The sequence below is a fragment of the Eumetopias jubatus genome, unplaced genomic scaffold (assembly GCF_037043125.1).
Source record: "Eumetopias jubatus isolate StellerSeaLion01/CBP00866 unplaced genomic scaffold, mEumJub1_p1.0 scaffold_2, whole genome shotgun sequence".
Taxonomy (NCBI): domain Eukaryota; kingdom Metazoa; phylum Chordata; class Mammalia; order Carnivora; family Otariidae; genus Eumetopias; species Eumetopias jubatus.
In genome coordinates, this window is record NW_028274808.1 from 64,744,334 (window position 1) to 64,771,000 (window position 26,667).

Here is a 26,667-nt window from a genome sequence, read left to right on the forward strand (position 1 = left end):
GTGCCCTCCTCAATACCCATCACCAGGCTAACCCATCCCCCTACCCCCCTCCCCTCTAGAACCCTCAGTTTGTTTTTCAGAGTCCATTTTTATCCTTAATTTTGTTAATGTGGTGTAGCATGTTGGTTGATTTGTAGATGTTGAACCATCCTTGCATCCCTGGATAAATCCCACTTGATCATGATGTATGATCTTATTAATATGTTATTGAATTTGATTTGCCAATATTGTGTTGAGAATTTTTGCATCTGTGTTCATCAGGGATATGGGTCTATCATTGTATGTGTGTGGGGTGGGGCGGGTGTCCTTCTCCAGTTTTGGTAGCAGAGTAATGCTGGCCTTGTCAAATGAGTTTAGAAAGATTCCCTCCTCTTTGATTTTTTTGGAGAGTTTGAGAAGGATATGTATTAAATCTTTGAATGTTTGGTAGAATTCACTGGTGAGGCCATCTGGTCCTGGACTTTCGTTTGAGGGGAGGTTTTTGATTTAATCTCCTTGCTGGCAATTGTTCTATTCAGATTTTCTATTTCTTTATGATCTCATCTTAGAAGATTGTATGTTTCTAGGACGATGCCCATTTCTTCTAGGTTATCCAATTTGTTGGCATATAATTTTTCACAGTAGTCTCTTATGATCCTTTGTATTTTGGGGAGATTAGTTGTAACTTCTCTTTCATTTCTGATTTCATTTATGAGCCTCCCTTTTTTTCTTAGTTAATCTAGCTGAGGTTTATCAATTTTGTTGATAACCAGCTCTTAGTTTCACTGATCTTTTCTGTTGTCTTTTTAGTCTTTATTTTATTTATTTATGCTCTAGTCTTTGTTATTTCCTTCATTCTACTAACTTTGGGCATCGTCTGTTCCCCTTTTTCTTATTCCTTTAGGTGTAAAGTTAGATAGTATTTGAGAATTTTCATGTTTCTTGAGGTAGGCCTGAACTTCCCTCTTAGGGGGAAGAACTACTGTGCTGCAACCCATAGATTTTGATATGTTGAATTTTTATTTTCATTCATCTCAAGGTATTTTTTAATTGTTTATATGACCCCTATAATGCAGATCTTGTTCTGCTTAATGCTTTTCCATAGGCCCTTTGAGCTGTCTTCACTTTTTGAACTTTTTTGTTCTTTTTGTGTTGTGTTTGGATAAGTTCTGCTTTTGTCTTCCAGGTCACTGATCTTCTTTTCTGCATCAACTAGTCTGCTGTTGAACTCCTCTAGTATATTTTTCAGTTCAGTTATTGTATTCTTCAGGTCTGTGACTTCTGCTTGGTACTCTCTTATATTTTCTTATCTCCATGTTGAATTTCTTGTTCCTTTCATCCATTCTTCTTCCGAGATTGGTGAGTATCTTTATGACCATTTCTTTGAAGTCTTTATCAAGGAAATTACTTATCTCCATTTCATTAACTTTTTTCCTAGGGTTTTATCTTGTTCTTTCATTTGGAACTTATTCTTCTGTTTTCTCACTTTGCTTCGCTCTCTGTTTCTGTGTATTAGGCAAAACAGCTATCTCTCTCTGTCTTGAAGAAGTAGTCACAGAAAGATGGCAGGTATTTCAGTGCCTTGGGGTTAGAGCCTTCCCAGAACTGTCTTTGATTGTTTCAGTCCCATGGAGCCCAGAAACGCAAGCTCCCATGGCCACTGGAGCCAGGTGTTCAAGTGACATACCCTGAAAGGACTACATGCACCTGTTGCCTTTAATGGGTTTAGCAGGGCAGGGCTGTGGGGAAGCACCAGGCTGGAGCATGCCCACCTGCTGGGTTTAGCATCTCAGGGTTGAGGGTCAGTGCAGTCAGTGAAGGCAAGGTAGAGCGAGAGTGCAAAAATTACACACACCAACACCTTTGTTCCTAGAGAGAGTTCCAATAGGCCTCTGACCCTCCAGAGATGCTTTAAGGGTGGGCAGTGAATCTTCTTCATACATTGTTAACCATTTTCAACCTGCTGTTTTGTGCTGGGTCCCAGGGCAAATGAACCTGTGCAAACCCTTTAGGTTAGAAGTCTCAGTTTCCTATGGCCCCTCGGGTCTCCTGGATATAAGACTTTTTGGTTTTCAAACCAGACTTTTGGGGGCTTGTATCTCTGGTGCAAATCCTAAGTGTTGAGGTCCCTGATGTGAGGCTTGTGTCCCCTGCTTCTCAGGGATATGCTCTTAATTTGTGAGATCCCTCTTGCTTGTGGGTCTCTACACTGAGGGCAGGGTTTTTGGCAAGACCATATCTGTGCATCTCCTACCCATCTCAGTATGTTCTTTTTATTCTTTGTTGTGGAGGAGCTGTTCAGCTGGTTTTCACATTTTTTTCAGAGAGAATTTTTTATATGTAGCTATAAATTTGGTGTGTCCATGGGAGGAGGTAAGTTCAGGGTCTTCCTATGCTGCCATCTTGAACTGCCCGAATAAGTTTTGTTTTTGTTTTTGTTTATAACTGCCCTATTTACATTTTTCAGATCCATTTAACTTGAGTATTTTGTCATTTAGAGTAATAACTCATCAATCTGTTAGTGCAACCTTTCTTTATGTTACTTTTCTTAGTGCTATGAAATGTGCTATTTTGAATCTCTGAAATGTTATAAACCGCCAGATTGCTAATTGCTTTGGATGCTGTGAAAAATAATTACTCCACATTATTTCTGATATTTAATTGACAGTGTAATGCATTTAACTAAAGACCTGCAATAAACTATTTCTAATTACTGAGTGTGGTGGAGTGGAAAAGTAGGCTATAAAACTTTACAAGGGAAACAATGTTTTCTCCATCACATTAAAAAGTCATATGTTCATAATACTTTTTCAGAGATGAGAAACAGAAACAAAAACTTCCCCAAATGGAATATTCTGAAAAGCTAGAAAGAGTTGTAGAATACTTTTACTCAGGATACAGTGGGGAAAATTTTTAAGTTATTACTTTTGAATAGACTGTCCTGGTGATGGGGTGATGGATGTCATATACTGCCTATACCATGCTTGCAGTAAAATTTCTCCTTCTTCAGTTGGCAGAACTTTATGAGGGAGATAATCATGCCACTGCCAGAATGAGTAGTCTTTATCACTGACTGGTGTTCAATTTATTTTGCATCTGTAGGGCATTCAGCTGAAAAGTTCTGCCTAATTTTAGATGTCATTGAAATATGTATATATATCAGGAACTGGAGTTGTTTTTAGCTCCCAAGGTAAGAACTCATGTTATATACTGATTCTTGAAAATAATACCTAGAACCTGATGCAAGGAATTCCCACAGTCTAGAAGCGTCACAAATTGGAATATAAAGTATGTTAGGCTCTTTGAATCTATATGTACTGTTTTCATTGCCTTGTGTCTTTGGGATATTATTAATAATCAGCATATTCTTCTCCCCTTGCCCCCATAACTTCTGACTAAAATAAAATGTCTCCATTAGTACGTCATAACGTTACTTATTTAATTTCAATTATGTGCATTTTCCAAAAACAGACAACTAAAATAAGTGACCTGTTTCAGGGAATGTAAATTATTTTCAGAATTTCAGAAATTGAAAAGGGATAAGAGGAAGGAGAAAATGCTGGGCTGGTGTGAAGCGATAGCCCGTAACCCTCACAGAATCCCAAACAACACGCGAACACCTGAGATCTCAGGGGATTTGGCTGATGCCTCACAAACCTCCACATTGGTGAGTGAAAAGTTATTTTTCCTCAAAATGGCTTGTATGTAAATGGAATGCTAAGGAAATGTGGAAAGGGATAACTTTTTAAGTAAACATTATTCTTGTTTACAATGATATTTGCATTATATTGTTCATATAGATTCAGTATAATTTATGTTAATATCTAATATCATATACTATTAGCTTAATTCAGATAAAACAACAATTTCTTTTTCTTTGTATTTCTTTGCACCTTTCCCCTCCATTATGTTAGCAACCTTAAAGAGTTACTTAAAGTTCATATCTTGCAATCTACGTTTGTGTAATGGAATCAGTGGAGGAAGATGAGTACAGAGTTATCCAAAAATAATGAAAAATCAGAATGAAGCCTTCTGTGTTTTCCTATATATATTCTAAAAATCTCTGAAAAGAGGATTAAAATTATAAATTTTATACAAAACTGTGAATTAAATAATAACAAAAATAATTTGAAGACTGAATCAGTAATATACTTTCATGTTTTGTTTTCCGCTTTAAGTTCAAATACCCAGCTGTAGCTAGCCATTGTTTCCCAGTGATTAGGAAGAGAGAACGCATTAGCAAAAGGGGTTTTATGCATTCTTTGTTTAGATTTGGCTGCAACATTCTTCATTTTGATTTAAAGAAGAAAAATTCCATTCAGTCTCTAAGTTTTAAATTGACATGTTAGATATATTTTAATTATTGTTTTGCCATTTTATATGAACACAGGTTGTTTTCATTAGCGTGATTTATTAGTTGATGAACATATAATTAAATATGAGCAAAGTTTTTAGATTTATTTTTTACTCTAGAGTTATTTGCTAAGTTCCACTTTTTAAATAGAAATAATGATCCTGAGTAAACATTATTGAGTGAGTATCAAGAGAAACCACTTGAAGGAGTGGGCATTCAGTTGACAAAACATAGAAGTGGGAATCCTGCTTAAATTCCATCATCTTAGATTGTGAAGAGAAGACTGAGGGTATGGAGAAATGTGCATAATGTAATGACATAGTCAAAGTTCTGGGGAATAAATTTTTTGAAATTATCATCTGCACTGTTTCATCTCACTCTAACATGATCTTTTGTAAATTATTATTTTCAATAAAACTGCTTGCCTTGAGTTAACACCATTTAAAAATGTATTACACAATATTTATATATAAAGCTGGACTTTGTCAGGTATCATGCAAAGGCTAAAAATATTAAAATAAAAAAATTACCTCTGTGCTTTTATTAGAATGGCTTTAGTGCTTAATTTCTATTTCATAGAACCATAGATCAAAAACATAAAAATTCTTGAGTAAACATTTGGCCTGGCTTTCTCCTATAATTGGGTAACCTAATATTAGCTTAATTTTCCAGATGTGGACTGTGGCCCAGCGAAATTAATTGACTTTCCCAGTGTCACTTAGCTAGTAAATGATAAAAGGATTGCTAGAAGCCAGGATTCTCAAGGCGAGGCTTTATTCTACTACACCATGCTGCCTCACTTTCTTGATGACATATTCTTCCCATCCAGGTACTTTTAGTAAAAGGAAAATTCATCAAGTTACCAATTTAATAAATCCGGTAACTCATATTTTAAATCTAATGCCGTATTAGGTGGATAGCCTCTAGACAGTGAAACATAATTTCAACATCTCTTTCTCAACGTAGAAAAATAAAATATCTTTCTTATGTCATAGCCTATGTGTCTTAGTTAGCCTCCTTCACTGTCAAATGATGATTCAAAGATACATACTCCTTTCATCTTTTAATGCTGCCTTCTTAAGGACATGGCTTCTTAGGTTTCTGAGGGAAAGGAAGAGACTATGGGAGCCATTGTGCATGTGTTATTATGGAGCAGCCTTGAATGGGTGCATATCCTTCCATTGACCAAACCTAGTCTTATGGCCCCATCTGAACTGCAAGGGAGGCTGGTAAATGTTAGGAAGCCATATAACCAAGAAGAGCAGATGGAATTAGGGAGGACCCAGTACATCTCTGCCATAGACCTCCCTTCTGGCTGCCAAATATTCAAGTCATGTTTCCACTCCCTCTTGAAAAAAGATTTTTACTTTCCAAGAGAAAAAAACAAAAGTATTTCAGTCACTGGATTCAGTTCAAGTCCATGAGCACCAGTTATTTATTGTCCTTTTCAAATGATGATGATGGTGAACCACCTATGAATAAATTATCTGTATTTTGCAACCAGCTCCCAACATCCATATATACCCAATATATAGGAGAAGAGTAGGATGAGGGAAACCACAATAATACTCATGCTTGGAGAAAGAAAGAATCAGATACACATGGAAATCAGAAGTGAAATCCTGCAAGACAGACATTATAGTCTCCCTAATCTAGCTGTCAGGGAGGATCCTTGAATAGGCTTTGACCCTGCTCCCTGGGAGATCTGTGTTTATGGTTCTCTCTGGCCTCTGGATATCTCTCTGTGAAGATCTTCATTTTCTTTTATTCTCCTTGTCAACATTTAAAGTGCCTATTGAGGGTTATATAGTCTTAAAATATTTTTTTTTTCCTATTTTGGGAAAATTATGGGATTAAGAGTTGTTTTAAGTCTTACATATTTCAAGGTTTGTATTTCTGGGATCATGGTCTTTTAGTACTACAATTTTCAGAAATCTTTGTAGGATTCTGATCAATTTGCTTCCTCATAGTCCATGTGCCTAAGAAAGTTCTTTCTTGGATGCCCTTGACTTTCTCTTCTTTCATGCCTCTTTCTCAAGATGATATTATCTTGAAAATTAGGCTGGAGGATCACAACCTTAACCTGATCTTTGTACAGAGATACTTCGTTCAACTGAGAAGTTTTACTCAGTGTCAGCTCTAAATCTCATATTTGCCTTGAGTCACTTTATACAAATATGCATTTTTACTGCATCTTTATTACTCAACACTTGCATTAATGTCATATTCCATCATATAGGGTTTAGAAGAAGCCAGACATTTTGTCCAATAAGCCCCCAAACTTTTATAGTCTCTCTATTCCCAGTCAGATCTGCTTTTATACTAGTTCCTGAGCTTCTTTTAACACTTTGCTGAATGTAGCCAATAACTGTTAACATACATTATTAAGTTTTGTTTTTCAATCTATTTTGAGTGTTTCCAGCCCAGCAGGCTCACTGTCTGCCTCTCAAGTTAATTCAAACAGTACTTTTGCCAAGAATTTTGCCAAAACATCAGATAGATGGCTTTCTACTTTTGAAATTGGTTTCCTTGCCACCCACTGCCCAGCCACTAAGCAAATGCCACATACTTTAGATTTTTGTTGTGGCAACACAGGCTTTGGCTACCAATTTCTGTATTTTGGTAGTTATAAAAGTTGGGGTACAGGAAGGAAAACAGGAAATAGTAATTCTAACAAAGAATGTAATATGAATATTTATTTAATCAGCTCTTGGAAGGCTGGAAAAGTAAATTAAAAAAATGTATATATGTTTAGTAACTGCAAGAAGTAACAACCATCCAGAGAGATAACACTGGGAGGAGGAAGGAGTTATTTGAACCTAAAAGGCTGACGGAGAGGCCCCTCAGGACTACACCTCAGACTTTGAGAAAGGATGCTTCTCAGATGATGTAGGAGATCCTGAGGATCTTGGACCTGGACCCTGAAGCAGAGGCTCTTCTCAATCCTTGCATGTTCAAGTGGGAAGAAGGGGGGATAGTGCAATAAGTATAGTTAAGAGAGTGTGCAAAAAAACTTAGAAACTGGACCCATCTTCCACTACTGACTTACAAAGTCATTGCTGGGATGACACTAGCAGAAACGGGGTAAGCAAGAAGAAGCAAATCCATTTTCTCTCCCTGTCTTCTAGTTTCCATTAGTACTAGTATTGGCAGAAGCTGACCAAGAGGTAAATGTCAAAGGGGAAATCTGGTTTGAAGGCCCCTAGCTCCAACATCTTGAAGTGGAATATGGAAGAACTGCTTTAGTGCTGAGTAGTATTAGCTTAGTAATCAGTATAAAAAATTAAGAATAGGAGCTTTAACAAATCAACTCAGAGATTTCAAAGGCTTAGCATGACTGAGCTTTACTTTTGCTCGTGACTCACTCTGATAAAGGTCACTTAACTCTCCAACAATGAATGCTGGGATCCCTACTCCTTCCATCTCTTGGGACTACCATCTTAAACAAAGGACATCTGAGTTTATCAGATAAAATAAGGGAAAGAATGAGTGGGTGACCATGGAGATATCTGGTTAAGTTTGGAAGCGATGCATATCACTTGATGCCCTTGGCTGGACATCAATGACATGCCCCAGTGTATCTGTCAGAATGATGGGAAATATGGTATTTTTATATGACTAGAATAAGGAAATTGAGAGCACTCAGCCAGCCTCTACCACAAATTCATTCCTTTGAGAGGTAGAAGTTTTGTCCTACATTTCCATTTTGCATACCCATATTTTATTGTTACTCCTCTGCTGTCATCCAGAGCATTTGAGGCATTCCTGTACAAATCATACCCCATCTAAAGATGATGGTGGTAATGATGATGAGGAGGAGAAGGGAGATGGCTGATTATTAAGTGCCAGGAGTTTTCTAAGTATTTAACACATACTCTCATTTTTAATATTCACAAGAATCTGATGAGGTAGGTATAACCATTATCCATTTTGGAAAGGAAACTGGATAAGTTGTATACAGAAACTGAGGCATAGAGAAACTTAAAAACCTGCCCAAAGTGACCCAGGTAATCTTGGTGAGGCTGGGATTCCAGCAGTCCAAACAGTCTAAATCTGGAGGGCCACTCTGTCATGTTTCCTCAGGTTGGGGGGAAACAGTCATTATTTGAATTGTATGCATTTAGCTAAACACAAAGATTGTGAATGAGGCAATAATACATGATAGTGTGGCATAAAGACAAGTAGGGCCTTTTCTTTATAATCTCATGGTTATATGTGACTGTTAGATTATTCTCTGCTCTGACTGACTGACATTTAAGTATGGCCAATTTTATAACCATTTTCACCACTATGTCGTCAATAACTGACCTAATTGAAAAGAATAGTTTTTTTTCGATTTTATTTATTTATGAGAGAGAAAGAGAGAGAGAGAAAGTGTGGGAGCCAGGAGGAGGGACAAAGGGAGAGGAAGAGGGAGAAGCACACTCCCTGCTGAGCAGGAAACCCACAGGGGGCTCCATCCCAGGACCCTGAGATCATGACCTGAGCCGAAGGCGGATGCTTAACCGACTGAGCCACCCAGGTGCCCAGAATAGTTTTTTTTTTTGTTTTGTTTTGTGTTTTTCTTTTATCTATAAGGCAATTCAGACCACCTGCCTTTTAAATTCAGAAAATATTAATTTAGCATAAGTGTTTCAAATTGAATAAAAACATTGAGAGGTTTGAGAGATTATGTTTATTAAGCAGCTATCTTCACAGTTGCACCAAAGGGGTGGGAGAGCCCCTGTATGACAAGGTAGGGAAGAAATTTTTCTTTTAAATTTAATGTAACACAGTTTACATGTTAAAAATAAAAGCAAAATGCCCTATACTGACTGTACCCTTAAGCAATATCCTGGATCAAATCAGAGTTTCAATATTAAATTTAAAATGAAAGTAAAGGAGATCATAATAATCAGAATGAAAAGGGGAACAATTTTAAGAGTTGAAAAATATCTATGGAAGACAAAATAGGGAGATCAAAAATGTCATTTTTTTTTTAGGTAGTCAGCAATGACTCCAGAGAAAATTACTTTCCTATAATCAATGATGAGACTTTGAGGCTATAAGTAGATTATCATTAGACAGAAAAGAACAAAGTGTCACTTGATGTGTTTGATGAGGTGAGGTGATTTGCCACTTCCAACCATGTATTCATCAGCTCAGGGCACATTTTGCATCTTTCTATGAGGTGCTTGCAATTCTATAATAGACTAAAGAGGGAAGACTAGATAAGAAAGCTTTCAAGGTTTTATATGTCTATATGTAATACATGTATAAAGCTCTATGATTTTCAAAGCAGTCTTTATGTCCATTGTTTCATTATAGCTCACAACCATACCGAGATGAACACAGTATAAATTTAATTATTCAAATAGATAATGATACAGAGATGTTCTTAAGAGTTTTGGGTAACTCAAATCATAAGGCCACAGGTCTTCTAATTTGTAGGTTATTTATATGCCACACCCATTATGAGAAGTTGATACTGTTGTTTGCGTTATACAAGCGAAAATGTCCTAACTCAGAAAGGTTAAATAATTTGTTTCAGTAGCAAGTAAGAAGGGAGAAATAGTAAGTCTGATTTTTGTCTGATTTTAAATCTTAAGATTTTTCCAATTTGCTATAAAGCCTCTCTAAAAATAAGACCTATGCAACTAATGAATCATTGAACACTACATCAAAAACTAATGATGTACTATATGTTGGCTAATTGAATTTAAATGAAATAAATAAATTAATTAATTTAAAAAATACACATTTAAAATATCAAATTTTCAGCTACTGGGCAAAGTACCTCCTTACACAGTCTGGTAAGTGTTTATTAATAAAACATGTAGTTAAAAAGATTCATGTTTCATTGTGTCATAATCTTTTATTTTCAAAATAGGACAGTTGTGTTGAAGGTTAAAGTTCCTACTTATTAAGCTTATGAAAAATCAGAATTGAAAATGAAGCACTTTTATTTTTCCTTTTAGAAACATGTAAATGGAATGTATGTTTTAATTGAAGAGTCATATCGTTATCACCTTTTTTGTTATTCTTATTGCTCATAGGCTCTATTGTTACTTCCTTGGTTTTATATTAAACTTGCCCACTTGGATATTTGTATAATATAGAAAAAATCAGCACCTGCACTTGAGACTTTTTCATTTAGAATCCCATTCTTTATCATTTGGTGAATACTAACATCCTCTGGGTATCAAACAGAAAATGAATAAATGCATAGAATTTATATAACTTAAATTAATTACAATGGTCTCACCATTTAAGTAAACAATATCACAAAAAGAGCAAAATTTGATGAAAACAAAGATAATAAGTCAGGTAGAGATTTTGCTAAAGGCAGATGAGTATAACATTTTTTTCCTTATTCTAAGCCAAAACTTGTAAAAATGATGTGGAGTGGATATTATTTGCTATGCATAACCATATCCAAGTCTAGTAGGTTGTAGGTTGAAGCACTTTGTGTTAAAATTAACAAAATGTTTTAAATTGTTTGCCTTCTATTCATAACATTCAGCAGTGGAGTTGGTTAAACTGATTAGAGTATGTTGTATTGAATCTAATATATAATATTTAATCATCAAATTGGGGAGAAGAATTACATCCTTTTGATTATTGACCATAAAATTTGATCCAGGCCGACTGTTGATGTTAGCACGGATGTTAGCATATCAAACTGAGGAAGAAAGTAATCTGCTTCATAAATTATTAATATGGAGGTGACATTTATTATATGTTATGAAGATGGGTATGAGGGCTGTATATGTGATCTAGATTATATATGCAAAAGTTTCTTTTTCTGGATGTTTCCATGGCTAGTTTCTTCATTCAGGATTTGGCGTATCTATCCTAATAACCTTGATTAGAGTTGCTCCTAGAATCGCACCCAATTATGCCTCACCCATTCACTCTATGCCAATTCTGTGTTGCTTTTTTTCGCAGACTCACCTTTATCTGAAAATATTTATATAAATATGAATGTGTGTTGGTTTATTTTTCTGTTTCTCTACCGCTTGGATATAAGATGAAAAAGGGAAGATCTGTCTTATTTAGATCTGTATCCCTGGTGTTTGAAACATAACAGGAAATTAATAAAATTTGTGGTATGGATAAACAACTTGAGCAGAGAGCATGAACGAAGTGAAAGTGAATTTTGTTTGTCTGTTTATAAAGCTCTATTAAGGGGTACCTGGGTGGCTCAGTCGTTAAGCCTCTGCCTTTGGCTCAGGTCATGATCCCAGGGTCCTGGGATCGAGCCCCACATTGGGCTCTCTGCTCCGCGGGAAGCCTGCTTCTCCCTCTCCCGCTCCTCCTGCGTGTGTTCCCTCTCTCTCTTTGTCTCTCTCTGTCAAATAAATAAATAAAAAATCTTAAAAAAAGTAAAGCTCTATTAAGTGTAATATCTCATATATTAAATCCCGTCTTCTTATTAGAAATACCATATGCCTTAAGATATGGAAGAACTCATCTTAAAAGATCAAACAATTCTGAGGTGGTTTCTATGACCAAAATACATAATTCAAGTTTTGGAAACTAAAATCATGATTATAAAAAGTACATTCTACTTAAATAAGATTCTGCTTACAGTGAGAAGTAAGTATTGGAGGGAGTTTGCTCAATGCGTAAGGAAGTGAAATGTAAATTTGTCCTTAATTAAAAAATCACACTTAACCAATTAATATTTGCCAGAGTCATTGTCCTCACTTTCTTCCCAACTGTGCCCATCACTCACATTTAGCCTTATCAGACCAAAGGAAATTGTACATCTGCCTATAGAAAATGGACTGGTATTGTCCCACAAACATTACCTCTCTTAGCAACCAAATAAAATGGAAATATAAGAGGAACTTGAGTATATTAAATTTCCCATTAAACCCACAGACTTATTTTCAACAGGCTCACCTTACTTCTCTGAGAAAGTGGGCCAGTTCTTCATTGTGCAGTGGTCTTTATGCATTCTGAAAATAGATTATGTCAGGAAAGAAGAATTTATAGAGATTTTTTTAACCTCATTTTCTTTTCCCTTTTAATTCTTTCTTATTTGATCATTTATCAGTTATTGTTTTTAATCGCTATTACAAAGCCTTTACTAAGTACTGCCAAAGGCAATAGTGAATGAAATCTAAAATTTTATTAGAATAACTATAAAACATAAATGAGGGAAATTAAGTAAAAGACATTATGCCTTTCAAGAGCTTTGATTTTTGTAAGAAAGTAAAATCATTAAAAATATATCCCAGTGGTTGTTATGGAAACAGATTGAATTAATGCAAAGGGGGAGATTGGTGCTTCAAACATCACACTAGGAAGAAAAATTACATTCACTGTGCAGCTTAAAATAATGTATTAACTTTAATTGTATAGTTACTGAACAGTGTCAAAACATGATTATTCACAATAGTAATAATTGATCTAAAAATGCTCCTCATATGAAGAGATCTTTTCCACTAAGGAGTAAATCCTGAGATCATGTTCACAGCTGCTTGTTATCAAAATGTGTCATGTCTGTCTGTTTAATTTAGATATAAATGAAATTGTGAGCCCCTCAGAAAGGTGTTGAATCTTCAATAGTTGTCGAATTCTACTATCTGTAGAGTATTTAGAACACATTGATTTTCAAATATTTTAATTTCATTATGAGGGCCAGTGAGCAGATTTGCGTATAGCCAAGTAAGAGAGGCCTCCTGTGTGTATGTGGAATTGTGGCAAACTGTTTTTCTCCACTCACAAATGACGCAGATGGCAAAGATTTCTTCTTTGTCCTTGCTTTTCTGGGAGTGTTGTGCTTTATAGAGAGGGGGCAAGGAGGATAAATTGACTTGATGTTTGTCGAGTCAGCTTGTCTTTGCCTCAGAATAAAAATTGCCCTAGGAAATAAGCAGAACACGTTGGAGTTAGGACTGAAGAGTCCAGAGCTATTTCTGTGCAGCAATCTTATTCAATCCTATTTGAAAGACAAGTAGGAAAGAGGTCTTAGGTAAATTTATATCTCAAAACACAATAATTAATAATGTAATAGGCTTTTAATGCCTTTTCTGTCCTGAAGAGTTTAGATGGATCTCAAAACTTCATGGTAACTCTGAAAGTAGGTTTTGCTGTTCTCATTACACAAACAGAGAAACTACGGTTGAGAAAGATTAGAAAAGTGACAGAGCAGGAATCTGGTGTTCTAAATGTTTCCAGTCCTCTATGCTACTTTATAGAGAATATTTTATTGATATAAATATTTTGCAGGCAGTTACCTGACATAACATAATGATTCTTATCCTAGAACAACTTCTCTCTCTTTTTTTTAAAGATTTATTTCTTTATTAGGAGAGAGAGAGAGTGTGCAAGCTGGGGGAGGGGCAGAGGGAGATAGAGAGAATCCCAAGCAGACTCCCTGCTGATTGTGGAGCCCGAGGACACAGGGCTTAAACTAAGGACCCTGAGATCATGACCTGAGATGAAATCAAGATCCTGAGATCATGACCTAAGATCATGACCTGAGATGAAATCAAGAGTTGGACACACAGCCTCCTGAGCCACCCAGGCGCCCCAAATAACTTCTCCTCTAATCCACCATTATAGTTACTGCACTACCTAATGAATGAATTGTTTGGTATCAGGGTTGTGAATTGTTGAGTTGTAGTTTGGGGCTCCAGAGCTGTCTGTTATCGTGGAACAAAACAAAGGTAAATGAATCACAGAGGAAATCAGTGATTCAGAACTGTTCACTCAGTTTAGAAGGTCTCTTCATTTATTCATTTAACTAGTCTCTATTGAGAAACAGCTATGTACCAAGCACTATACTATGCAATAAATATATATCATTGGAGGGAAAAAGACATGGTACCTAACCTCAAGAACGTAGTGAAGAAAGTAAGTAAACGAATAGATCAAGAGTAGAATGGGGCATACACAAAGGGTGTTGAGGAGCCCTTAGATGGGTACCCAACCCAGCTGTGGAGGTTAGAGTGTTCCCCAAAGACCACTAAGAGTTGGTGATATAAAGAGGATGGTGGTAAGTAGAGAAGAGAAAGGGGCATTCTATGACTCTGTATAAACATTTATCATGGAAAAATTAAACGTCTGTATTCTGTTTACTTTTTTTTTTTTTAGGATTTTATTATTTGACACAGAGAGACACAGCAAGAGAGAGAACACAAGCAGGGGGAGTGGGAGAGGGAGAAGCAGGCTTCACACTGAGCAGGGAGCCCGATGCGGGACTCAATTCCAGGACCCTGGGATCATGACCTGAACTGAAGGCAGACACTTAAATGACTGAGCCACCCAGGCACCCCAGTGTTTACTTTTAAAGACATATCATCTATTTGGTGTAATTAGTAAGCAGAATCATCTTCAGGAACTGAAAGAAATACATTTAAACGAATACTAAAGATTATACTTTCCATAGGTAATGGAATTAAACTAAATATTTTTGTAGAATTTATTCAGCCTTAATATGCAACATGTAGTAATTTAGTGGCCACATGAAGGTAGTTTCCATTGAGCGAACAATGAGCCTTCCCAGTGAACAGCGCAGAGGAGCTGTGTGTCAAAACATACTCTTTTGGGGAGGAAACATGTACGTGTAAATGTATATGGATTTGCTCACTTGGCAAAACATACAGTGGGAAAAATAATACAGTAACAGTTAACATTTGTTGAATATATGCTGTGTACCAGGCACTGTTCTGAGCACCTGACATGTTAACAGCTCATTTATTTATTTATTTATTTAAATTTTATTGCTATGTTAATCACCATACATTACATCATTAGTTTTTGATGTAGTGTTCCATGATTCGTTTTAACAGCTCATTTAATCCTCACTACAGGACTGTGTGAAACGTACAAAATCCCCATTTTACAGAGGAAAGCGGTAACTTGCCAAAGTCTACCCTGCTACTAAGTCTTATTCAAGCATCCATGCGCAAATACACTTTTATTTTCTTTTAAGATTTTATTTATTTATTTGACAGAGAGAGACAAGAAGAGCACAAGTTGGGGGGGGAGCAGAGGGAGCAGGAGAGGGACAAGTAGACTCCGCCCTGAGCCGGGAGCCTGAAGTGGGGCTTGATCCCAAGACCCTGAGATGGTGACCTGAGCTAAAGTCAAACACTTAACCAACTGAGCCACGCAGGTGTCCCTTTAATACATTTTTCTATGCTGCAAAGAATATGCCCAGGGAAAGATAAAAACACTGACTTTATTAGAAATAAGTTTAATTGAGGGTGCCTGGGTGGCTCAGTTGGTTAAGCGACTGCCTTCGGCTCAGGTCATGATCCTGGAGTCCCGGGATCGAGTCCCACATCGGGCTCCCTGCTCGGCAGGGAGTCTGCTTCTCCCTTTGACCCTCTTCCCTCTCGTGCTCTCTATCTCTCATTCTCTCTCTCTCTCAAATAAATAAATAAAATCTTTAAAAAAAAAGAAATAAGTTTAATTGAGATTCACATTTAAATCTGAATTTGTTGCACATTTTGTTGAATAATACATTATATATGACATTACATATATTGTATTATATTGTGTGTATTTTATATATTGAACAGATTGTATATATTATACTGTATATATATATACACCTTGTATATATATATTATACATACACACATTATGTATATTAATATATATCTGTCATTTGTAAAATTCTCATAACAGTTCTATTATATATATTACACACATATATATATATATATTATATTCCCCATTTCACAGATAGGAAAACTTAGGTTTTGCCTAAATATTTGCCAAGGGGATTTATGAGGATTGGAAATAGGTCAATTTAGTGCATTTATATAGGAGTGGTAGTCTCATCTGAGATTTTTATTTGCACCTACTAAATGCTAAAGTGCAAATGAAATGTAGTTTAAATAGTGTTTAAAATGAATTTGGAGATGAAAAACATACTTTCTGGATTTATATTTGAAATAATTGATTAGTTGATTATCCTATTGGATACTAATAATTATCAACTACATTTCTGGGGAAAGGGATAAGGTTATTTAATATATTCTCTTGTGTTGGCTTAATTTGTTTTAACTATTTAGCACAGTATCATCCAGGAAAATGTCTTTTCAACATATGAGGCAAATCCCTTAGGTTAAAAGTAACCTTTCAGTTGATGGGCTGTTAAATTATTTTTATATCACCTTAGTAATTGTCAACTGTAATTATTAAGTGGAATAATTCATAAGTACAGCTTTGTAACTCCACATTAGGAAACCAGCAACTCAAATGCAGATATAGGAACTTAGACACCTGGTTTCTATGTGTTCGATGCGGCCTACAGGAATAAAATTTAATTTAACGATCCAGTAATTCTTTAAAGATAAAAAATGAAATAGCTTTCACACTGCAGTTACCAACTTGTCAACTTTCACAGATACATCATCACACCAAATTTTATTACACATACAGCGATGAGACTGCAAACAAAAATTAGTTGTCCTGTTTCCATGGGTTGAGTAATTTCACCTGTGGAGATGAGACAAACCAGTGCTATTCAGTGTGCATAACATTGTTGATGTTATTATTACCTCTTCAATATAAGAATAAACTTAAAAATTAGTGCAGTTATGTGCACAGTGTTTTATCAAAGCCCAGAACCACATTATTCACTATGTTTTCTGAAATGTCTTAGGATTAGGTCTACCACCACTGGCTTGTATTAATTCTTTGTATTATAGAGACATGCTTAACAGTGAAAAATGTTTAAGAAAACATGTTCTTTTACCTAGTCTCTATGCAATGTGTTTGCTAATCTTTGTGTTACCATAATACATTGATTTTGTTATACACAAGGAAATGCAGAGCAAAGATTAAAAATAAGTCTGCTTCTCCGTAAAAAAAGTTTGATTTTATTCTATCTTCTTATTTAAAAGGGACAAAGTGATGTTTTCTTATTAGATTAAAATTGTCTCTCTCAAATCATCTACTTTCCTTTAATACTTGCTTTTCTATTCAAATGTATACTTTCCTTTCAGGGTAGTGATTTACTCCTTTGTCTTCCTAAGATCCCAAAGAAGGATTATATGAATACACAAAAAAGAATAAATCCATGACAATGAAAAGAGATTTTAACAAATTTGAGAAATATGGAAAGCAGAATTTATTTCATTTCTTTATCAGTTTTGATGTGATGTTTTTCTAGAAATATGACCATTTCATCCAAATATAATATTAGAATCTCAAACTTATTAGCATAAAATTGGTTATATTATTTTTTAATGCCTAGAAGAGCTGTAATGATGCCCTATTTTCCTTTCTGAAATTGGTACTTTTAATTAGTCTCTTTTTATCATGATATTTCTTGCTAGTTATAACCATTATATTTCAAAGAACAAATTTTATACTTTGTCATTTTTTCTTGTATATTTTGTTTGTTTTCTTAACAGCTCTAATGAGATATATTTTAAATACTATCAAGTCTACTCATTTAAAGTGTATAATTTAATAATTTTTAGTATACATACAGAGTTGTGCAACCATCAGTGTAATCTAATTTTAAAACACTGTCAGCATCCCCAAAGAAATTTTTATCCATTAGCAGTCACTCTCCAGCCCTTAGGCAACTACTAATCTACTTTTGTCTCTACAGATTTGTCTATTCTGAATATCCTGTACAAAGGAAATTATACAATATGTGGTCTTTTGTGACTTACTTCTTTTACTTAGCATGATGGGGTTTTTTTTGTTTTGTTTTGTTTTTCGTTTTGTTTTGTTATTTATTTTTTTAGAGAGAGATAGAGAACACTTACATGGGGGGAAGGGACAGAGGGATAGAGAGAGAGAATCTTAATTCAGGGTTCAACCTCCCTGAGATCATGATCTGAGCCAAAAATCAAGAGTTAGACGCTTAACTGACTGAGCCATGCAGGAGCATCTTTTCTTTCTCAGCATGATGTTTTTGAGGTTCATCCATCTTGTAGTAGTGTGTCAGTACTTTATGCCTTTCTATTGCCAAATAGTATTCCATTGTATGAATGTACCACATTTTGTTATTCATTCATCAATTGATTTGAGTTGTTTCCATTTCTTGGCTACTGTGAATGACGCTGTTATGAGCATTCATTACAAGTATTTATACGAGAATACATTTCCATTTTCTTCATTAGAAACTTACCAGTAGAATCAAGTGGCCATATTTAACTCTATATTTAACAATATGAGGAACTGCCACAATGTTTTCTATAGTGGCTGTACCATTTTAAATTTTCACCAGGAATGTATGAGGTTTCTCTACATTCTCTACATTTTCAGTTTCTCTACATTCTCTCCAGCACTTATTATTTTCTGGCTTTTTAATTATAACCATCCTAACGAGCATAAATGGTCATTGTGATTTTGATTTTTAATTTGCCTAATGACTAATGATAGCGAGCATGTTTTCAGGTATTTATTAGCCGCCCATATATCTTCTTTGGAAAAAAAATGTCTATTCAATTGTCTTTTTATTCCTGAGTTGTTCAGAATTATTTATATGTTCTGGACACAATTCGCCTATTATATATGATTTTTATAGATGGAAATATTTGCAAATATTTTTCCCCCAGTTTGGGAATTGTCTTTTCCCTTTCTTGATGATGTTCTTTGAAGCACAAAACCATTTTATTTTGATGAAATCCAACTTGTCAATTATCTCTTTTACTGATTGTGCTGTACTATTGGATCCAAGAAATTACTGCCTGACCAGAAATCACCAGAAATCACAAAGATTTACTCCTGTGTTTTCTTCTGAGGATTTTATATTTTTAGCTCTTACATTTAAATCTGTGAGCCACTTTGAGTTAATCTTTGCACATGGTGGGTAGGACGGATCCACATTCATTGTTTTGAATGTGGGAATTCATATAATCCAGTTATTTCTAGTACTATCTACCACTAACTAGAAAGACTATTCTTTCCTTATTCAGTTGTCTTGGCTGAATTTTCTTTTTAAATTTAATTATTTTGTTCTTTTGATTTACTATTTTCTTTCTTCTATTTACTTTGGGTACAATTTGTTGTTTATTTTCTAATTTCTTGAGACAGATACTTAGATCACTGAATATCAACTTTCTTATTTTCTGATATAAGCATTTCAAGGCTATAAATTTCCCCTTTTATAAAAATTACTTATATAGGAAATATATTGTTTTTTTAAACTATCATGTGATTCAAAATAGTTTCATACTTGCATTGAATTTTTTTAACCCATAGGATATTAGAAGTATATTTCTTAGCTTTCAAATTTTGGGGGATATTTTCTAGTTATCATTTTATTATTTATTTCAATCTTTTGAAATTTGTTCATATAGCTCTATATTCCACCAAATGGTAACTTTGATAAATATTTCATGTGTACTTGGAAAGAATGTGCATTTTGTACTTGTCAGTTGCAGTGTTTTATAAAACTCAATTAGCTCAAGTTTGTCAATCATGTTTTTCAAATATTCTATATCCCCACTGATTTTCTTTTTGTTTGCTTGTTCTGGCAGTTTTGGGAGGTATGTTATTACCTTCCACTATGATTATAGGTTTATCTTTTTAATATTGCCAATTTTGCTTTATATGTTTTGAAGCTATGGTATTGGTTGCATAAAATTTCATCTTTGTCATGTACTAACCACTTGATCATTATAAAATGTTTTTCTTTATTCACAGGAGTGATTCTTTCCCTTAAAGTCTACTTCGATATTTAGTTATACCAACTTTCTTTTTATTAGTTTTTGTATGATATATCTTTTTTTACATTATTACTTTCATTTTTCTCTATCATTATATTTAAGTTGTGCCATATATATATATATATATATATATATCATTAATAGTTGTACTTTTTTATCCACATGAGAAACATTTGCTTTTTAATTGAGTTTAATCTGATGACTTTTAATTTTGGTGTTTAAATCTACTATCTCACCAATTTTGCTTGTGTTCGCTGTTTCTTTGTTCCTATTACTTTAATTTGAATCATAGTTCTGCCACTTCCTGCTTGTGTAATCATGGGCAAGGTTCAGAATACTTAACTGATTTGACCAAGTCTTATAGCCCTGGATGGAGAATTCAGCCCTCCTAGCTCCTAATGCTGCCTCTGACTGATCTGTGGTATTTTCAGTTCTGAATCTGCCACTCATTAGTGGTGTATCTTTAAATTAGATATTTAACTTCCCTGATTGTGAGCATATAGTGATTTTAATGTCCCTCCCCACCAAAATTGCATTCTTATCTCTACCAAACGATCTTATATTTAGAGCAATTATTAAAACCCATACTAGAATGATTTGCTTCAACTTAGTCACCTAAAATTCTACTTCAAATGATTCTCTCATATTCTTCTGCGATAGCCCTGTGATTGAGCAGCCTCTATGCTTAATGCTGCCAGTGGTCCACTTGGTATCACTTTTTGAGGGAGGACACTTTCCTCTGCTGATGATTACTGTTTCCTCCACTCTGTTAGCTTTGGCCAAAAAGACCTTTCTTATTCCTTGTCTTTACCTACCTTATTCCAAAGATGGAACTTTATTCCCTATAGTAGAGAGACTAAGGTACATCTTTTAACAAGCTCTGAAGTGTAAGGTAAAGAATAAGTGTTCATTAGAAAATAAATTTCAACTACCATGTAGGTAGGGTTCTGAAGATGGATCCCTATAAAGCCAGCTCCTTCCAATTACAGGGAAGCTTGTCACTGGAAATATTCTAGAAAGCTATAAGCTAATTCCTGATGCTAAGAAAAGGAATACATATTTCATTCAATCTTGCTCAGGACTATCATACATTGCCCATTACCAGCCTATTCCAGGGAAATGGAGCCAAGCTAAATCCAGTTCATTTTTATTTTTTCTTCCAAGAGACATTTTATTATATTATTTTTCCATGTTATAGATGGGAAAACTGAGATCAAGACATTTCAAGCAAATTTTCCCTTGTTACTAAGCCAGGTAATAATAAAGAAAGAAAAAGAAACTTTTTCTAGATATAGTAACTTTATATGTAAACTAATCATGTATGATTTTGAAATACATGTGAAATTCTCAAGTTTGAGATGTATAGTCAAAATCCATAGATGAGTAATATTCCATATATACAATGGAATATTACTCAGCCATCAGTAAGGATGAATACCCACCATTTGCATTGACATGGATAGAACTGGAAGGGATTATGCTAAGTGAGATAAGTCCAGCAGAGAAAGACAATTATCATATGGTTTCACTCATGTGTGGAACGTAAGGAATAGCACAGAGGACCACAGGGGAAGGGCAGGAAAACTGGGAAGAAATCAGAGAGAGAGACAAACCATGAGAAGCTCTGGACTCCAGGAAACAAAACTGAGGGTTGCAGAAGGAAGGTGCGTGGAAGGGGTAACCGGGTGATGGGTATTAAGGAGGACACGTGTTGTGATGAGCGCTGGGTGTTATATGCAATTAATGAATTGTTGAACACTTCATCAAAAACTAATGATGTACTATATGTTGGCTAACTGAACATAATAAAAAATAAAATAAAAAATATCCATAAATGAGTTGCATTACTCATCTGCTTACCTATGTAGAAAGATTTCTGACTGAGATTTTAAGAACCCGGGATGTGGTCTTGTCTCTTCTTATACAATTATTATAAATGATGAAAAGAACGTTATGCTAGTTATTATATTGGGCTTTATTTACTATAAATATAATTAATGTATTTACATGATTTTGCAATAATAAATAGGTCTACCTTTTTAGAGAGGTACACTGATCTGAGTATATGCCTAATGAGGACAAGGTAAAACTTTATATAAAGAGATTGACTTAAGATTCAATATGTGAAAACAGTCCTATTTTCTCATAACACTTTATAGAAATTGAGCAAGCATAATCAATCATGTCTGTCCTATTATAGTTATATATCACAAAAATTACTTGGAAGGACAGAGAGCATTCTATATAATTTCTCAGTAGCGTTAATTGGACAAGTTTTTGTCCAATTCCTGTTACTATTCTCTTAAAGTTACGACTTTTATGTGCATAAAACAAGATTGCTTTTCACATGCTTTTATTTCTGTGTCAAACATGAAATTAACTCAAGTGCTGATTTACAAGTACAATTCTTTTGTTGTGTTCTTGGTGAAGAACATATGTGAAGTACAAAAACATGTTGCAGCTTCTTTTTTTACTGTAACAAGACAATACATTAAATGGCTTATGTTCATTGCCTTTTGCTTGTCAGAATGGTTGAAAAATGAAGACAGGGCCCCTGGTGGTTCCCATTGCTCACTGTGGATCTGGACCTGATGATGAAATTACAGTTCACTGTGTTTTCCTTCTAACTGCTTCAGGGAAGTTTTGATTGATGTTATACAAGGGTGTGCACAATAAACTGAAACACATTATTCCACAGTAATTGTCTCCATTTCCACAGAAATCTCTGAATTACGTCCACTTTATTCAGTTGTCTTTCTAAATAAAATAACATGCTCCATAGCATGTAGCTACAAAAGTAGCCCAGATCACTGGTCTAAGGTAAAAATAATAAATAACATTTTGGAACAAACTTTCAACTGAGCTAGATGAAGGAAATTAAATCAAATTTTTCAAGTTTGGGGAGTTTTTACTAGACCCTTCTAGTTTTGCCAAATGAGTTATAATAATCAGAAAACAACTTCATTTTTTATGTCACCATCACATTAGCTCATTTTATTCTCTCATCAATTACATATATTATGGAGGACAGATATTACCTCCATCATACACACAGGAGAGTTTGAAGATTAAGGGATTGGTTCAGGGTCACACAACTAATCAGCCAGCACTGAAATTATATAATCATATGATTATGTAATCCTGACTTTCTACCTTGCTGAGTCCTAAATTCTTATTTCCATGAATTCTGTATCATTCTATATCCTTATGAAAAGCATTACATTTATCCATTTGCCCAAATTAGAAAGTACATTTTTTCCTGTCATGTACCCCCGAGCTCTAGTCACTTTCTTGATAAATCTACCTCATATACACCTTTTCAATTTGTCCTTTCCTCAGTTTGTGCCTTCATATTTGCCCTGTAATATTTCACTGGTCTCATAATTTGTCTTTCTGCTTGTAGGTCATACTGTTTCTAATCTGTTTTGAACTTTGCTTGAAAGTTGTCTTTCCAAAGCATAAAAGGAACCAAGTGCTCTAAAACCATCAATGGCTCAGTATTGTCTATAACATGCTCCAAGCTTGTTAGTATTGTGTGTGAATGAGGACCCTCACACTCAGCCTCTGTATTTACTAACATAAATTCCTTAGATGGTTCAAACTCTTCCACACCAAATAATTGCCACATAAACTGAAAACAAAACAAAACACAACAAAACAAAACACAGAAATGCTGAATGCCAACTGACAAATTCCTCCAGACCATTTTCTGTTATCTTCTACTGCTTCATGGATGAGCTTTTGTGCATCCTTTTTCCCTGAAAACTTTGATCTGGCAGTTTGGCATTTTATTTTCCTTTACTTTTGTTTGGATTTGAATTTAGTAAATACCTGACTCTGGACTTGAGACTTGGTTTTAGCCTAGCAGCTCCTTTTGTTGTTGTGCTTAGAGAAACCCCTTGGTTCTAAGAACAGACAATTCAGTTGAGAAGTATCTGGCCTTCATTCCCTTTATCAGGTAGGTTCAGTACAGGAAACAAAACTACTCTGGGAGGTCAACTGAGATGGGAATTAAGTTGTTGGAAGGGCTGAAGAATTTTTCAGCTGAGCTTCTTGGCAACACTCCTAGAACTGAGATCACTATTTGTCCTAGACCATGCTGGAACAAGAGCCTCCACCCACGATCACAACTGTCTCTCTGCATCTACAAAAGGAATAGCAGATGCTTTACTGCTTCTGGGGAACCTCAACATTTTCACAGCCTTGACTGAAAGAAAGCAGCAAGTGACACCCAAGCACCAGAAAGAAGAAACTCATTTCAACTTTCCTATATCTCAAGACATTATGTAATCAATGGACCTAATTTGCATGAGAACCCTAGCTGCAAGGGAATCTGGGAAAAGCAGTTTTAGCTTTCTAAATCTAGAAGGATGGAGGGACAGAGGTTGGGTGAGCAGCCCAGGGTCCTCAGCATCCTGACAGCTCTGGCTTTTGTCGTACTCTTCTGATAGCTCCAACATTCCCTTCCTCTCCCTTCTGGACTTTCTTTGTCCCAGGTATGGCCCAATTCGTTTAGGCCAACTTGACCCATCAATTTGCTATGACTACAGTGATGAAAATATGTGTATCAATGATAAGCAGAAAAAAGAAGAAGAAATATTCTTAGATAATCTGTGAAAACTTTTGAGTTTATCAGGCATCGTTAGATCTAGTCTGCAGTTATCTTCCAAACAGTGAAACAGATAAGAAACTGGAGCCAGTTATAAAATGAAACCCATTCCTGGAATCCTCAAATATTTTGAATGAAGCTTTTGGAGGCTCTAATTAAAATGTTTACAATTTGAATTTACCCACAAAATCCTGACATTTCACCATTGCTACAGGCTGTAAACACTATATTTTAGAAACTAAACCAGAAACTAGACTAGCCAGATACCATCTATCTGCTATTTGAAAAATTAGTTTCAGAAAATTAGGAAGTCAGGCAAGGGCAAGTTATTAACCTGTCTTCTGGAAAAGGTGAGAAGGTTATCTCCTGTGTGTAGTGGGGCCTGTGGTCCAACTGTTTATCTAATTAATTTACACACAAACATAGGTGTTCACATTCTCTTCAGTACAAACCTGTAAGGAAAAATTTAAATTCATAATATAAGCTTGCATTTCCCAAAGTAGTGCTGGCAGGAAGAGTGTTTGCAAGAGATGGAAGTTTGGGTTTTTGACGTTGGTGTGTGTGTGATCACCATACAGTCCAGGGAGAAGAGCAGTCGCCATTCCTCTTTGCCCTTACTCTGGGTCTGCATTCACTTCCTTAAACATCCAGGCAAGGGCCACTGGGTGCTGCAGTAAAAGCAGTAAGGAGATTTGCAATTTCTCAATATTGAAATTTCTTGCCCTGGGGGCGATTTAAATTGGTGTATATGAAAATATGTAAGTCAAAAGGGAAAGTTACAAGTATACTAGTGACACAGTGTCTATGATAGGTTCTATGAAATGATATTCAAACACCTTGAATTTGGGTTTTTATATTAGCTCAAATGGGTCCTCTGTTCTTCTCTGCCTCTATATTGCAGAGAAAGGATGGAAAAATTCTTATCATTTATTTTCAAAATATTATGGTGTTTCACAAACTGTTTTGAATATTTTGAGTAAAATAAGTTCTTTGGAAATCCATGTAAGCACTGAGTGAAGAAATATGCACTGAATGGTCAGAAATGCAGATAAGAAAAAGTATTTTCCTTTTCACATACTCTTCTTTCTTGTTTTTTGGGGTGTGAAAGGGTTCTGGCTGTGTTCTCCAGCACCCCACACTCCAGAGTGGATTCAGCTGCTCAGCCTGTCTGGCTAGGTGCCCCTTCCCCAAGTCTTTGTTCCTTGTGCATCCCGTCTCAACCTGTGTGCTCATTTGAAGAGAATGACCTTAGCAGGATGAGAAGCCCATGCTTTTTGTTTAACAGGAATTCAAGATGTAGAAATTATAAATGTCTCTGATGAATTTGTCTTTAAAAAAAATCTAGAGCCCATAACACTTGTTTTTTGACCTATTTTTTCCTAACATATAACACAGATTCACATAACCAGAATATTCACTGTTCAGGGCTAAGGGAGAAATTAAAATGGAATTTTATTGTCCACAGCGAATTATTTTACCAACCAATTTTTTCCTTGGAAGTTGTCTTTGAGGACTTGTGCATAGAAAACTGAACACTTACTGTTCCTATTTTTAATGTAAATACACCCTTATCTCTCTCTCTCGACATCAGTTTTTTACTTGCACATCAATAAAAATGTTTTTACTTTAGTTTCTTAAAAATATTCATTTTAATCCCTTGAAATGTGCCTCCATTCAGCTACATTACTTAAAAGTCATGTTTCCTGTAAGAAAAATAATCACAGAACAAAGTTCTGTAATGGGTGAAGCATTAGATTTTATTAAAAAGTGAGAAAAATAAGAATGATATAAAATGTAAAAGCAAGTGGGAAAACCAGATGAATATGACTCAGTTATATCTCATGCTTCATTTCACTCTCCTACTATCATTCAAGATGCTTCTATAAAGTTAAAAGCAAGTATTAAAGAAACAGGAACATTTAAAAAGTAAACCAAAAGTAAAAGTTGTCAATTATGATGGATGTCAGGATCACCAGAGGAGTCTGTGTGGGTGTGCATGTGTGTGGGTGTGGGTGTTTGCTGGGGGTAGAACACACATAGTTGTGTCTCATCTCTGATTCTCTGAATCAACACCAGTGTCATGCATTCCA

The 26,667-nt window shown here is 35.2% G+C and overlaps 1 protein-coding gene across 1 annotated transcript in view; it reads left to right on the forward strand.

Moving 5' to 3' along the window:
- The window catches only part of MARCHF1 (membrane associated ring-CH-type finger 1), a 471,309-nt gene that overhangs the window by 156,099 nt on the left and 288,543 nt on the right, over nucleotides 1-26,667 (forward strand). The window contains exon 4 of the mRNA XM_088021014.1: nucleotides 3,498-3,646. Coding sequence (XP_087877140.1) covers nucleotides 3,498-3,646 — 149 coding nt within the window. The remainder of the gene's footprint in view (nucleotides 1-3,497; nucleotides 3,647-26,667) is intronic.